The 12,702-nt window shown below is 53.3% G+C and overlaps 1 protein-coding gene across 1 annotated transcript; it reads left to right on the top strand.

The window, feature by feature from the left end:
* Positions 1–240: 240 nt before the first annotated feature.
* LOC143219349 (uncharacterized) lies at positions 241–10,840 on the top strand. Its single transcript, XM_076445352.1, has 2 exons — positions 241–985; positions 8,190–10,840. Exon 2 carries the CDS (start codon positions 8,251–8,253, stop codon positions 9,589–9,591), a length of 1,341 nt encoding a protein of 446 aa, XP_076301467.1. The 5' UTR covers positions 241–985; positions 8,190–8,250; the 3' UTR covers positions 9,592–10,840.
* The last annotated feature ends 1,862 nt before the right edge of the window (positions 10,841–12,702 follow it).

Below are 12,702 nucleotides of genomic sequence, written 5' to 3'. Positions count from 1 at the left end.
TTATCATATTTTTAAGTTTTATGCGGGTGGACCAGGGGGTGGGACGGGGGGAGGGGACAGACGCTAGCCGGACCTCGCCTCTGTCCCCTCCTTGTCGCGTGCGGAAGAAAATACAATGCAGCGTGTACGAGTATTTGCACATGTATAAAAATCGGATGGCGCGGTAACAAAAATTCTAAATTATACAGCACAAGTTGCAGCAATGCATGCGCATAAGTTAAATTACCTGCTGTGACGTGGCAGTTTTGCCAACGTCACCCGATGCCGTTTATCGGAAGACCGGGTCACCCTCTGGCAGCCTAATACGCGAGAGGCGCCGTGGCGAGCGCTCGCCCTGGGTGCGAACGAGACCCATGGGCGAGTTCTAATATTTTTGAGCGTCGCGCCAATTGCGCGACGCGTATCTGCAGGACCGTAGTCGGGCCCCAGGGGGGGGTACCCGAAGCACCTCTCCCGCCGAGGAAAACACAGAGACCGGCGCCGGCGACAATTGCAACACCGCAAGGAAAGAGGAATCGACGGGGCACAGGAAAATCAACCTGGAGGCGCCGACAAGGACGGACGATGCCAAGCAAGGAATCTCAGCTGTCTTGCCGTCGCCTCATCCGGAGAGAAACCGGATCGCTGCCGGATTGGCTCCTGTCGATCACCTCTGCGGGAAGCAGCCAATACCTACGCGACGCTGCCGGAGAACCACCGAATCGCCGGGCGCCAGGGACCGTCACGCAGGGCTAGGCCCTGTCCGAAAATCTATCCGCGATAGGTCGAACTGCGTGCGGGGGGATCAGAGCGGCAAGGGGGGGACGCTTCTCTTCCGCGTTCCCGAGACACGCAGCGAGGGATCACTTCTTCGTTGGCTCGAATCGTCGATAGTCGCGCACTAGAGATCTATATTATTGCGTAATCTTGTAAAGCACTTTGGATCATTGCGAAGTGAGCTGCCGGTTCGAGGGACGAGAACGCTGACGAACCATCGTTGCCCTGGGTAAGCTTTCGCCAGTTCTCTTTTCGTTAAAGTGATTCTTCTCGCGTTGGCTCGGTAGTGTGTCGTGTCCGCGATCGCGTCGTAGAAACACCGATCTGATTTCGTAGCTGCCGGTATTCGAGACGGATTCGAAGTAATCCGCGAGGGGCGAGAATCCGGTGTGTAATAGACGCGCGGGGAATATATTTCGCGGGTGCCCGTGCTAGAGGTCGGATGGCGAGGACCCGCGTGTAGACTTGACCTCGCTACGCGCGGCGAAGGAGGAATTGCGAGCATCGGGCACTATTATGTTTTCGAGGATCCGCGCGTCATTGTCGTTATTATTCGAACCTCGAGTCGTCCCACGGTGCGACGCCGCCACGTGCTCTCGTCGTATTTCCGCGACTTGTTCCGCCGACGAGAAGCTAATGATAACGCGTATTCCATCCGAATTCGGGCGTAGAACGCGAAAATCGTGAACGCCGACAATAAAACCACGTTGCTGCCGGATTCGTAGCGAACAGAAACGGACCAGGAAAGGTCGAAGCGCGCGTACGACGAGCTCTCGTTGCCGAACACCTGTTACGCGCCGGTTAACCTCAAAACGCTGCCGGTCGCTGCCGGCTGCGTCATTATAACATCGAAACAATAAATTGTGTTAACCAAGATAGTACGAGAGTGTTTATTGCGTGAGAAACCTTCCCGCCGCGGGGACTGCCTCGTGTTCGACCCGCGTAGAATCCTGCGACCATTCGTGAACATCTTCGCGTAATTTCGATTGTCGCAGGCTCGTATGTCGGCCTCTCTCTCTCTCTCTCGCGGTGATTATTAGCGGATTTCGCGTGGCACCTTCTGTGCCTGGCGCCCGAGCTTCACGTAAGATATCTTGAGAGACGCCGAGCCTGCGTACAATTTTTTGTCCCGAGTGGACCACGTTTCGCGCGGCCGAACGTGGCCCGGCGGAAACGCCTGTAAATACTCGGTGTCGCTATCGTTTCGTGAGAGACGAGAAACGACGTGACAAATTTGGCGCCCGAACAGGGACCTCTCGCTGAAAGAGCGACTTGTAAAAGGGCTGTTTCGAAAAGAGATACGCGGAACGACGCGAGGCTCTCACGTAATATTCGACTTTTTCAATTTGCTTCTCGTCGAACGAACAAAGTCGATACGCGAGCGAGGCCGTACAGGCGTCGAAAGACAAACACCCGTTCCGACCGTGAAACGTTTACGACCTTCGCAGAGCCAACGAAGCGAGCACATTTCTTATGTTACCTTGTCCTCACTAGAATTTATTTGATTTGTTGTGGTGGTGGTTGAATTTAATTTCGGATGTAAATTTCCGAAATTGATTTCAACTACAGCTGCCGGTTTTGATTGTGTATTGTTGCAGTTGATTATTTAATTGAATCCATGTATTATGTGATATTTGAAATATTTTCTTTTGCTGTGTAATTTTGCTGTGGAACGCACATCGAGCTGAGAATAACTAGAAACGCGATCAGTTGTCTCATGCGCAATTCTGCTCAAGGAGAATGGTAAACTGTTCTCTGTAAGAGGAGATTGGGCATGCGACTTCGGTGAGAAGTTCTAGTAGATTCCATGATGTTCGGTGTGGAAATGAACAATCTTGACTTCATTTATTATCTGACATTTTGATTAATTCGGTCTTCCCCGTGCTACTCGTGTATCGGTCAGTCGATTATTTATGCAATTTTGCTATTTATTGTCCTCTATTTATTCTCATTATTTATTCCTTCTGGTTCTTGTCTCTATTTATTACGGTAATTTTTTTTTCGTACGTTCGTGTTTAAATTGTAAATATGATAAATTGTAAATATTCTTTGTTTTATTTGTTGTGATATCTAATTTATTCTGTGTAGTTTAGTTAATTTTTTTGTAATATTTACTTAGTGATCGGGTAAACTATAAAATTTTTATTCTATTCCTCGTTAATTTCTGCGGCTCAGACGCGTTCGAGCCCCAGTAATAGCACCAGGGAGACCCCATATTATGTGAACATTTTCAAATTATTGCTGAATCCTGTGTATATTTTTTCTTGGGTGTGGTTCCTCTGATACGGAGGAACCCGATATAAACTGTGGTGATGGACGGGGCGTGTTAGGAAGCTGTGCCGTCGTAGAAAGTAACGTCACGTGTCGTTTTGTGATTATCGTTCGAAATTCTTACGCTCACCAGAATATAATTCTTTTGCGATACGGGCTATTAGCTGCCGGAAGGAGCGGCCCTTTGCGATCACCTAAGGGTGATAAAATTATTTGCGGAACGATATTTTGCTGCCGGTTTGGAAAGCTGCCGGGCAGAGACGTTCATTAGCGAGATCGTGGAACGATCACCAATTTTGAATTTACGAGAGACTTTTGCGAGTTACATCGGTACGGTTTTGTGAGAATTGCTGGAGAAGTTGCGATTTGTCGAGAAAATATATTCACGCTGCCGGGATAGGAAAGCATTTAGGCCACCCGGTGTAGTACTATCGGAATTCGAGAATTTTTTTTTGCGTGTTGTTAGCGAGACGCGGTCGAGACTGGGTTCCTTTTGTTCGCGTGTTGGAAAGCGAGACCTTCGAGAGGGATTATCTCGCCCGAGTACGACCGACACTATAAACACGCCGTGTTTATTGCCGGGGCAGATTAGGACGAGATTAGGAAGTCGAACGGTCAAGGGTTTTGCGCTGCCGGGAAACCATGTTGGAACCGGGCCGACCGGAGGGGGACGAATACGACTACTTTTCCCAGAACGAAGATGGCGCGGACGGGGATGATAATCCGGACGCGATAGCCTCGGACTTGGAGCGGGCCGAGGAGGGGAGGTCGCCCCCGCGCAACTTCAATCTACCGGTACCGCTCTTCGATAGAAAAACACCACAACCCTCGTATTCCCCTCCGCGGGATACCGAACAACGAAGGCCGGAAACTTTCCCTAGAACCTCGACGCAACCCTCCCCGGGTATCAGCGGGGAAATGTATTGCCGGGGGACTCCGTTAACGGAGGTCATGCGGCGGTGGCGTACAAAATTTTCCGGGGCGCCCGGGGAAGACTCTGCAGCCTTCCTCGAACGCCTCGAGGATCACCGGAGAAACAGCAACATCCCGGATAGATATTTGCTCCGCTGCCTGACAGTCTGTTTGGAGAGTACGGCATTACACTGGTACAAGAGGAGGGCCGCGGAAATAGATACGTGGACCGAGTTCGTACACGAGTTCTGGGATTATTTCGGCGACCCGGAATACCAGGACACCTTAACGCGAAACATTAAAGATCGTTCGCAAGGGGAACATGAACCCGTTCGCGACTACCTCACGAGCATGGGAGGGATGTTCGAGAGACTAGTACCACCGTGGCCGGAGGATAAGAAGGTGAATCGGACATACTGGGGAGCGAAGCCACTCATTAGAAACGCGATTTCGTTAGCCAATATCACCAGATTCCCTCAGCTGGAGAAGGCGTTAATAGTGGCTGAACGCGAATCCGATAGTCAGAAGTTAAAACGTAATCCGAAGCCATCAGAGATGGCCCATCCGATATTCGCGTATGACCCCAACCGCCACGCCTCTCATAAACAACCGGGGAGAGGGAGAAACGTGCAATTCGAATACGCAAACGCGATAGCTGCCGGAAGTGGCGAGACGAGTAACCGATCACCCAAACCCGAATACGGAAAATCCCGTCTCGGACCGGGTAAACGGGACTCTTTAGCGCCGTGCGCGAAAAATTTTTCAGCTGCCGGGCGAAGGGAATCGGGCTACCGGTCAGAGTCGAGGGACCAATCGTATAGATCCCCACCCGGAAAACCGGAAGAAACCGCGAACACCGAGCGGCGAACGGGACCGACGCGCGACAGACAACGCGCCACCGGGGGTTCGTCGTTCGAGTGCTGGAACTGTCGGAAGATAGGACACAGGTCGCGGGATTGCCGGGAAGCCCCGCAAATACATTGCTACGGGTGTGGAGCGCCGGGCATAACCAGACAGAACTGCCGGAAATGCGAAAGGTCAGCGGGAAACGGGGGGAGGAGTTACTCGAAGGGGCCAGAGGGACTCCGCCGGAATTAGTATCGGCCCGAGTATTACCAGTCGGAGAAAAGAGACCGCCACTATTAACTGTCGAAACACTGATAGGAACGCTGCCGGTTCGCGCCCTAGTGGATTCGGGGTCGTCGATCACTTTCGTTAGTAGGGAAGTATTAGAACAGGTTGACGACGGCGTAGTATCCATAGAAGATACAGAAAAGCCGTGTTACTTCCTCCTGGCCACGGGGACAATCGATCGAGCCGTCGAGCGGGCCCGTTTCGTATTGAAAATTGGAAAAAAGGAACACCAGATCTCGGCGCGCGTTTTGGAACGTCTCGTGACCCCTCTCCTGTTGGGTACCGATTCGATTGCACTCTTCGGGATTGTTGCAGAGTTTCATAAGGCAATCTGGTATTTTGCGTCTCACCCGGATGAGAAATTTCCCTTCGATGACGCTTCGCCAGCCGCCGTATGTTGTGGGTTACAGATCTTGAGTGAGGCGGAACAAGATCAGTTAACGAAATTCCTCGAGACCGAGCTGCCGGAGTTTAAAAAGATCAAGGGATTGACCGACTTGATCAGCCACCGAATAGACGTGGACGGTCACCCACCCATTAAACAGCGCTATTATGCCGTCTCTCCGAAGATTCAGGAGGCAATTTACGCCGAAGTTGACACCTTACTGGCGGACGGCATAATAGAGCCGTCACAGAGTGGCTGGTCAAGCCCAATAGTCATGGTTAAGAAGCCCAACGGGAAATATCGTTTCTGTTTGGACTTTAGAAAGGTGAACGAGGTCTCGAGGAAAGACGCGTACCCCTTACCGCTCATGACGCAGATATTGGATAAACTGCGATCCGCAAAGTACATCTCGACCCTCGATCTCAGTCAGGCCTACTTTCAGATCCCGTTGGAATCGAACAGTCGCGAGATAACCGCGTTTACGGTGCCGGGTAAAGGTCTTTTTCATTTCCGTAGAATGCCGTATGGGCTGACAGGAGCCCCGGCTACATTTCAACGATTACTAGACCGTCTGATTGGGCCTGAGATGGAACCCCACGCGTTTTCTTATTTAGATGACGTAATCATCGTCACAAAAACGTTCGAGGAACACCTAGTCTGGTTGAAACGCGTGTTAGACCGAATAAAAGCTGCCGGTTTGATAATTAACCCAGAAAAATGCGAGTTTTGCCGCGCTGAGGTACGTTATCTGGGTTTTGTTGTCAGCAGAGAAGGCTTAACGGTCGATCCGGATAAAATCCAACCGATTGTGTCATACCCAGCCCCGAAGAACGTGAAGCAAGTGCGGCGTTTCTTAGGGATGGCTTCCTGGTATAGGAGGTTCATCCCGGGATTCGCTACACTTGCGGAGCCGTTAAACCAACTGCTTCGGAAGGATTGCGAGTGGGTTTGGGAGGACGGACAGCAATCCGCCTTCGAAACCCTCCGCGAAATGATAGCTACCGCACCGACACTATCCTGTCCGGACTTCGAAGTACCATTTACGGTACAAACCGACGCGAGTACTGTCGGGTTAGGCGCTGTGCTGACACAGGAGATCGACGGTACTGAGAAAGTAATTGCATTCGCGAGTCGCGCTCTTACGCTGCCGGAAAGAAAGTATTCGGCCACGGAGTTGGAATGCTTAGCGATAGTCTGGGCGGTACAGAAATTTAGGCCGTATCTGGAGGGGTATAAATTCACGGTGATCACGGATCACAATAGCTTACGGTGGCTGCGCAAATTACAAAACCCCTCGGGGAGGTTGGCGCGATGGGCTTTACAACTCCTCGAATACGACTTCGAAGTCGTATATCGGCAGGGGGCCCTCAACCGAGTGCCGGATGCACTCTCGCGAGCGTATGAGGGTAGGGAGGTCATCGAGGGAGAAGTAGAGATTGCCGCTGCCGTGCGTGCGAGGTGGTACGAGAGCAAGTTCGCGGAGGTAGAGGGGAACCCTCAGAAATTTAAGGACTGGTCGATTCGGAATGGGGAATTATTTTGCCGGAGAACCGACCCCCTGATCGCGGAGACCTTAGGCCGAGATGGGGACGAGTGGAAATTGGTGGTCCCCGAGGAGCGCAGGACCGAGATCTTGCAGGAGGCACATGATGGTCCCCAAGCCGGACACTTAGGTATCGAGAAGACATACCACCGCGTCGCGACCAGATACTACTGGCCGGGCATGTACCGAACAACGGTGGAATACGTGAGACGCTGTACCACTTGCCAGCTGACGAAGGTGGAGCAGTCGCTCCCTTCAGGGCTGATGGGTCGGCGCCGTATCGACATGCCCTGGTCAGTAGTCGCTGCCGATATCATGGGACCATTCCCTCCTAGCAAGTCCGGTCATGCATACCTCCTCGTGATGCAGGACCTATTTACCAAGTGGATTGAGTGCGCCCCACTCCGAAGAGCGACCGGTCCTAAAATTGCGGAGGCCCTCGAAAGCCTCATTTTTTCGCGGTGGGGGACACCGGATGTGCTCCTCACCGATAACGGGACGGAATTTGCAAACAAATGTTTGCAAGAGTTAGCGAGAGAATATGGTATTCGGATTACTACGACCCCTCCGTACCACCCGCAGGCAAACCCCGTAGAAAGAGTCAATCGAATCTTAAAAACCATGATGGTGGCGTACATCGGGAGGGATCACCGAGCGTGGGATGTCCACATAGACAAATTCAGATTCGCGTACAACACGGCGCATCATTCGGTTCTAAAGACTTCTCCAGCATTTTTAAATTTCGGGCGAGAGCCGAGGCCAGCGAAATGCTTGCGGGCGAGCAGCGAGCCGCCGCTAGAATTAGATGTCGAATCCACAGAACCGTGGAAAGGCAGGGTTGCCCAACTGCAAACGTTACGCAGTTGGGTTGTAGAAAATCTTGAGGAAGCGTACAATAATCAGGCACGGTATTATAACGAAAAGCATAGGGATGTAGAATTCGAGGTCGGGGATAAAGTAATGAAAAGACAAAGAATCCTTTCATCTGCGGCACAGCACATCGCAGCGAAATTAGCCCCCAAATACACCGGTCCCGTCGTGATAACGCGAAAGTTATCACCAGTGGTATATGGGTTGTCGACCGAAGACGGCAAAGATTTGGGGAAGGCACACGTCAGCGACCTTAAAGCGTACCGTCCATCATACGCACCAGAAGCTAGTAGCTGACCGTTTGAGATTTCCCAACAGAATAACAAGCATCGCTGCCGGAGGGAAAAGGACTGCCGGATCGGGAGGATCTGCCGGGACAATGGCTCTGTCGCCCATTGGGGAGTTGTGCGCCGCGCTGGAGAGGATCCACGGCACAGAGGATTGGGGAGCAGTAAGGGGGCTGCTTCAACAATACCTAGCGAAAGGACAACAAAGGACGGTGGCCACACAGACCCCACCACCCAAATTGCCGGAGTCGGAAAGGACAAAAACGTCGGTCTATCGATCAGCCGACGATAGGCCGGAATCCGACCAGTGGAAGGAGGTGACAGTAGAGGAACTAAATGCAACCCTCGATGACATCGAGGAGTTACCGCTGGACACCTCTATTACCAGCACGTCGCTGCCGGGGAAGCTGGCCGGGGAGGTGATTACGTCGCTGCCGGTGGAGGCCGCCCAAGAGTTAGACGCATCGCCACCGGAGGAGCCTACCGAAATGGGAGGCATACCGCTGCCGGAGGAACCCGTCGAAGAGGTAGAAGCGTCACGGCCGAAGGAACTAGCCGAGGGGGTGGTAAACCGGACAACAGGGAAACTCGTCTGGGCGGACGAATCGGAGGAGTCGAGTGGCCCCAATGACAGCGGGACGCAGAAGAATCTGTCAGAAGCAGCCGAACCGATGGAGACGGCCGGCTCAATCAGCAAGGCCGTACCGAGAAAAGACGTTGACCCGCAGGGGGAAGCAGGTTCCAGCGTAACTGCAGAAAAAATCGTTGCGGCCAAAGGTAACGGTACGGCGGGACCAACGGAAGGAGCCAAGATAGCCACCGCAGACACCATCACAGCAGATGCCGGATCAGAACCCCACCCGGAAGAACAGATTTCCCAAGCGGAGACCGGCAATGATTTCGCGTGGGTACACCGTCACGGCCTCGCTCGGTTGCGGCTCGAGAGAGCGAGAGCCTCAATGTTGACCACCACTGCCGAAGCCACGGAGGTAGATAAGGCCACGGCAACGCCAACGCCGGCTGCGCCAAAAGCCAACATCGACGAAGCTGCCGGAAGACCGGAAGGGGCCACCCCGGTATGGGTATATTCGCGGGGGTCGTCTAAGCCGACGCTGGAGTGGTTCATCCCCGACCCTCCAGAAGAAAGGAAGAAGGGCTCACCTCAACCAGGAAGGAAAACCTCCAGGCAAGGGACACGGTCACCAGGTCCAGCGGTTAAACAGAGGATGCCGGGACAGAAACAGTCGGAAGAGGAGTTGCGGGCACGTCAAGACGGATGCTGGAGCTGCGGATCAAAAGACCACCGCCAGCGTGACTGCCGAACTCCTCGGGGCGACTATTGCTACCGATGTGGTCGCCAGGGAGTCACGGTGAAGACATGTCCATTGTGTGGACCGCGCTGGAAGGCGGGCGGACCACACAACCCGTGGTAATGCCGGGCCGAGAGGGGAGGGAAAAGACTGATTGGAACTACGACCTACTGATATTTTTTTCTCTCTGTACTAAACCAGTATTAAAACCGCCATAGCTGCCGGCAATGAGAAAGGCGATAAATGGTCTTTTGTCATTTCATTCCCGAAGCCCACCTCGAACCGTTTACGTGACTTTAGCGATATTAAGCGAGCGTTTCAGGTAGCTGCCAGTAGAATAGGAGGCCTCGTCCGAAACACTGTACATGTGAGCGTAAGTATTTGTTTCTGTATCGTCTGGGTACTGGTGCACGGGTATTGTGTTTGTCGAAATACCGAGGAACGACCGAGGTCGAGCGTTCGCTACCGAGCCTACCAGAGATCTGGCGGAGGCTTCCCACGGGTATGACCCGGTCTCTCCCAGGGGGGGAGGAGTTGTGACGTGGCAGTTTTGCCAACGTCACCCGATGCCGTTTATCGGAAGACCGGGTCACCCTCTGGCAGCCTAATACGCGAGAGGCGCCGTGGCGAGCGCTCGCCCTGGGTGCGAACGAGACCCATGGGCGAGTTCTAATATTTTTGAGCGTCGCGCCAATTGCGCGACGCGTATCTGCAGGACCGTAGTCGGGCCCCAGGGGGGGGTACCCGAAGCACCTCTCCCGCCGAGGAAAACACAGAGACCGGCGCCGGCGACAATTGCAACACCGCAAGGAAAGAGGAATCGACGGGGCACAGGAAAATCAACCTGGAGGCGCCGACAAGGACGGACGATGCCAAGCAAGGAATCTCAGCTGTCTTGCCGTCGCCTCATCCGGAGAGAAACCGGATCGCTGCCGGATTGGCTCCTGTCGATCACCTCTGCGGGAAGCAGCCAATACCTACGCGACGCTGCCGGAGAACCACCGAATCGCCGGGCGCCAGGGACCGTCACGCAGGGCTAGGCCCTGTCCGAAAATCTATCCGCGATAGGTCGAACTGCGTGCGGGGGGATCAGAGCGGCAAGGGGGGGACGCTTCTCTTCCGCGTTCCCGAGACACGCAGCGAGGGATCACTTCTTCGTTGGCTCGAATCGTCGATAGTCGCGCACTAGAGATCTATATTATTGCGTAATCTTGTAAAGCACTTTGGATCATTGCGAAGTGAGCTGCCGGTTCGAGGGACGAGAACGCTGACGAACCATCGTTGCCCTGGGTAAGCTTTCGCCAGTTCTCTTTTCGTTAAAGTGATTCTTCTCGCGTTGGCTCGGTAGTGTGTCGTGTCCGCGATCGCGTCGTAGAAACACCGATCTGATTTCGTAGCTGCCGGTATTCGAGACGGATTCGAAGTAATCCGCGAGGGGCGAGAATCCGGTGTGTAATAGACGCGCGGGGAATATATTTCGCGGGTGCCCGTGCTAGAGGTCGGATGGCGAGGACCCGCGTGTAGACTTGACCTCGCTACGCGCGGCGAAGGAGGAATTGCGAGCATCGGGCACTATTATGTTTTCGAGGATCCGCGCGTCATTGTCGTTATTATTCGAACCTCGAGTCGTCCCACGGTGCGACGCCGCCACGTGCTCTCGTCGTATTTCCGCGACTTGTTCCGCCGACGAGAAGCTAATGATAACGCGTATTCCATCCGAATTCGGGCGTAGAACGCGAAAATCGTGAACGCCGACAATAAAACCACGTTGCTGCCGGATTCGTAGCGAACAGAAACGGACCAGGAAAGGTCGAAGCGCGCGTACGACGAGCTCTCGTTGCCGAACACCTGTTACGCGCCGGTTAACCTCAAAACGCTGCCGGTCGCTGCCGGCTGCGTCATTATAACATCGAAACAATAAATTGTGTTAACCAAGATAGTACGAGAGTGTTTATTGCGTGAGAAACCTTCCCGCCGCGGGGACTGCCTCGTGTTCGACCCGCGTAGAATCCTGCGACCATTCGTGAACATCTTCGCGTAATTTCGATTGTCGCAGGCTCGTATGTCGGCCTCTCTCTCTCTCTCTCGCGGTGATTATTAGCGGATTTCGCGTGGCACCTTCTGTGCCTGGCGCCCGAGCTTCACGTAAGATATCTTGAGAGACGCCGAGCCTGCGTACAATTTTTTGTCCCGAGTGGACCACGTTTCGCGCGGCCGAACGTGGCCCGGCGGAAACGCCTGTAAATACTCGGTGTCGCTATCGTTTCGTGAGAGACGAGAAACGACGTGACACTGCATATCGCCGTTTCCTCAAACTGTGTGTTCATAACTGGCACTGGGAGGATGGCAGTGCCACCACTGCGAGGAGGCCCAGGACTCTGCGCGGCATACGCTGGAAGAATGTCCAGCGTGGTCGGCGCCGCGCTGAGACCTAAGGGGCGTTATTGGGATGGACCTCTCGTTGCCGGTCGTGGTCGACCACATGATCGGCAGCGAGAGGTCAAGAGCAGCGTTTGCCTCCTTCTGCGAGATTGTGATAACGCAGAAGGAGGCAGCGGAGAGGGAGAGGGAAGCCGACCCCCTCTCCGCCAGGAGGCTAGCATCGGCGGGGCAACCCCGACGAGGCCGACGGCCTCCCGGTAAGGGGCTGCAGACGTAATGGCGGCGGTGGGACTACTTAGTACTTCCACCGCCGCCAAGGGGGGCTGGCCGTTAAGGCGCCCCCGAGGTGGGCAGGTCGCGGGGGGCGAGGTGGAGCAATAATCCCTCCCCTCTACAAAGATGCGACCTGCCGGTCGACCCCCCTCCTTTTATTTTATAATATTTCATTTTATTCTATATATATTTTACATTCTATATTATAAAGTTCATCTTTATCTTTTATTCCCCTTTATTTTGCCCCCCTTTCTTGTGTTTGTTGTGGTTTGTCCATTGTATTTATTTACTTATTATTATTTATTTATTTATAGACTTTTATTTTATCTATTTTATCTATACACGTTTTCATTTATAGATTTTATCGTTTATTTTATCATATTTTCAAGATTTATGCGGGTCGACCAGGGGGGTGGGACGGAGGGATGGGACAGACGCTAGCCGGACCTCGCCTCTGTCCCCTCCTTGTCGCGTGCGGAAGAAAATACAATGCAGCGTGTACGAGTATTTGCACATGTATAAAAATCGGATGCCGCGGTAACAAAAATTCTAAATTATACAGCACAAGTTGCAGCAATG

Source organism: Lasioglossum baleicum, unplaced genomic scaffold, assembly GCF_051020765.1.
Source record: "Lasioglossum baleicum unplaced genomic scaffold, iyLasBale1 scaffold0024, whole genome shotgun sequence".
NCBI lineage: Eukaryota > Metazoa > Arthropoda > Insecta > Hymenoptera > Halictidae > Lasioglossum > Lasioglossum baleicum.
This window is presented reverse-complemented; position numbering and strand designations above follow the sequence as displayed.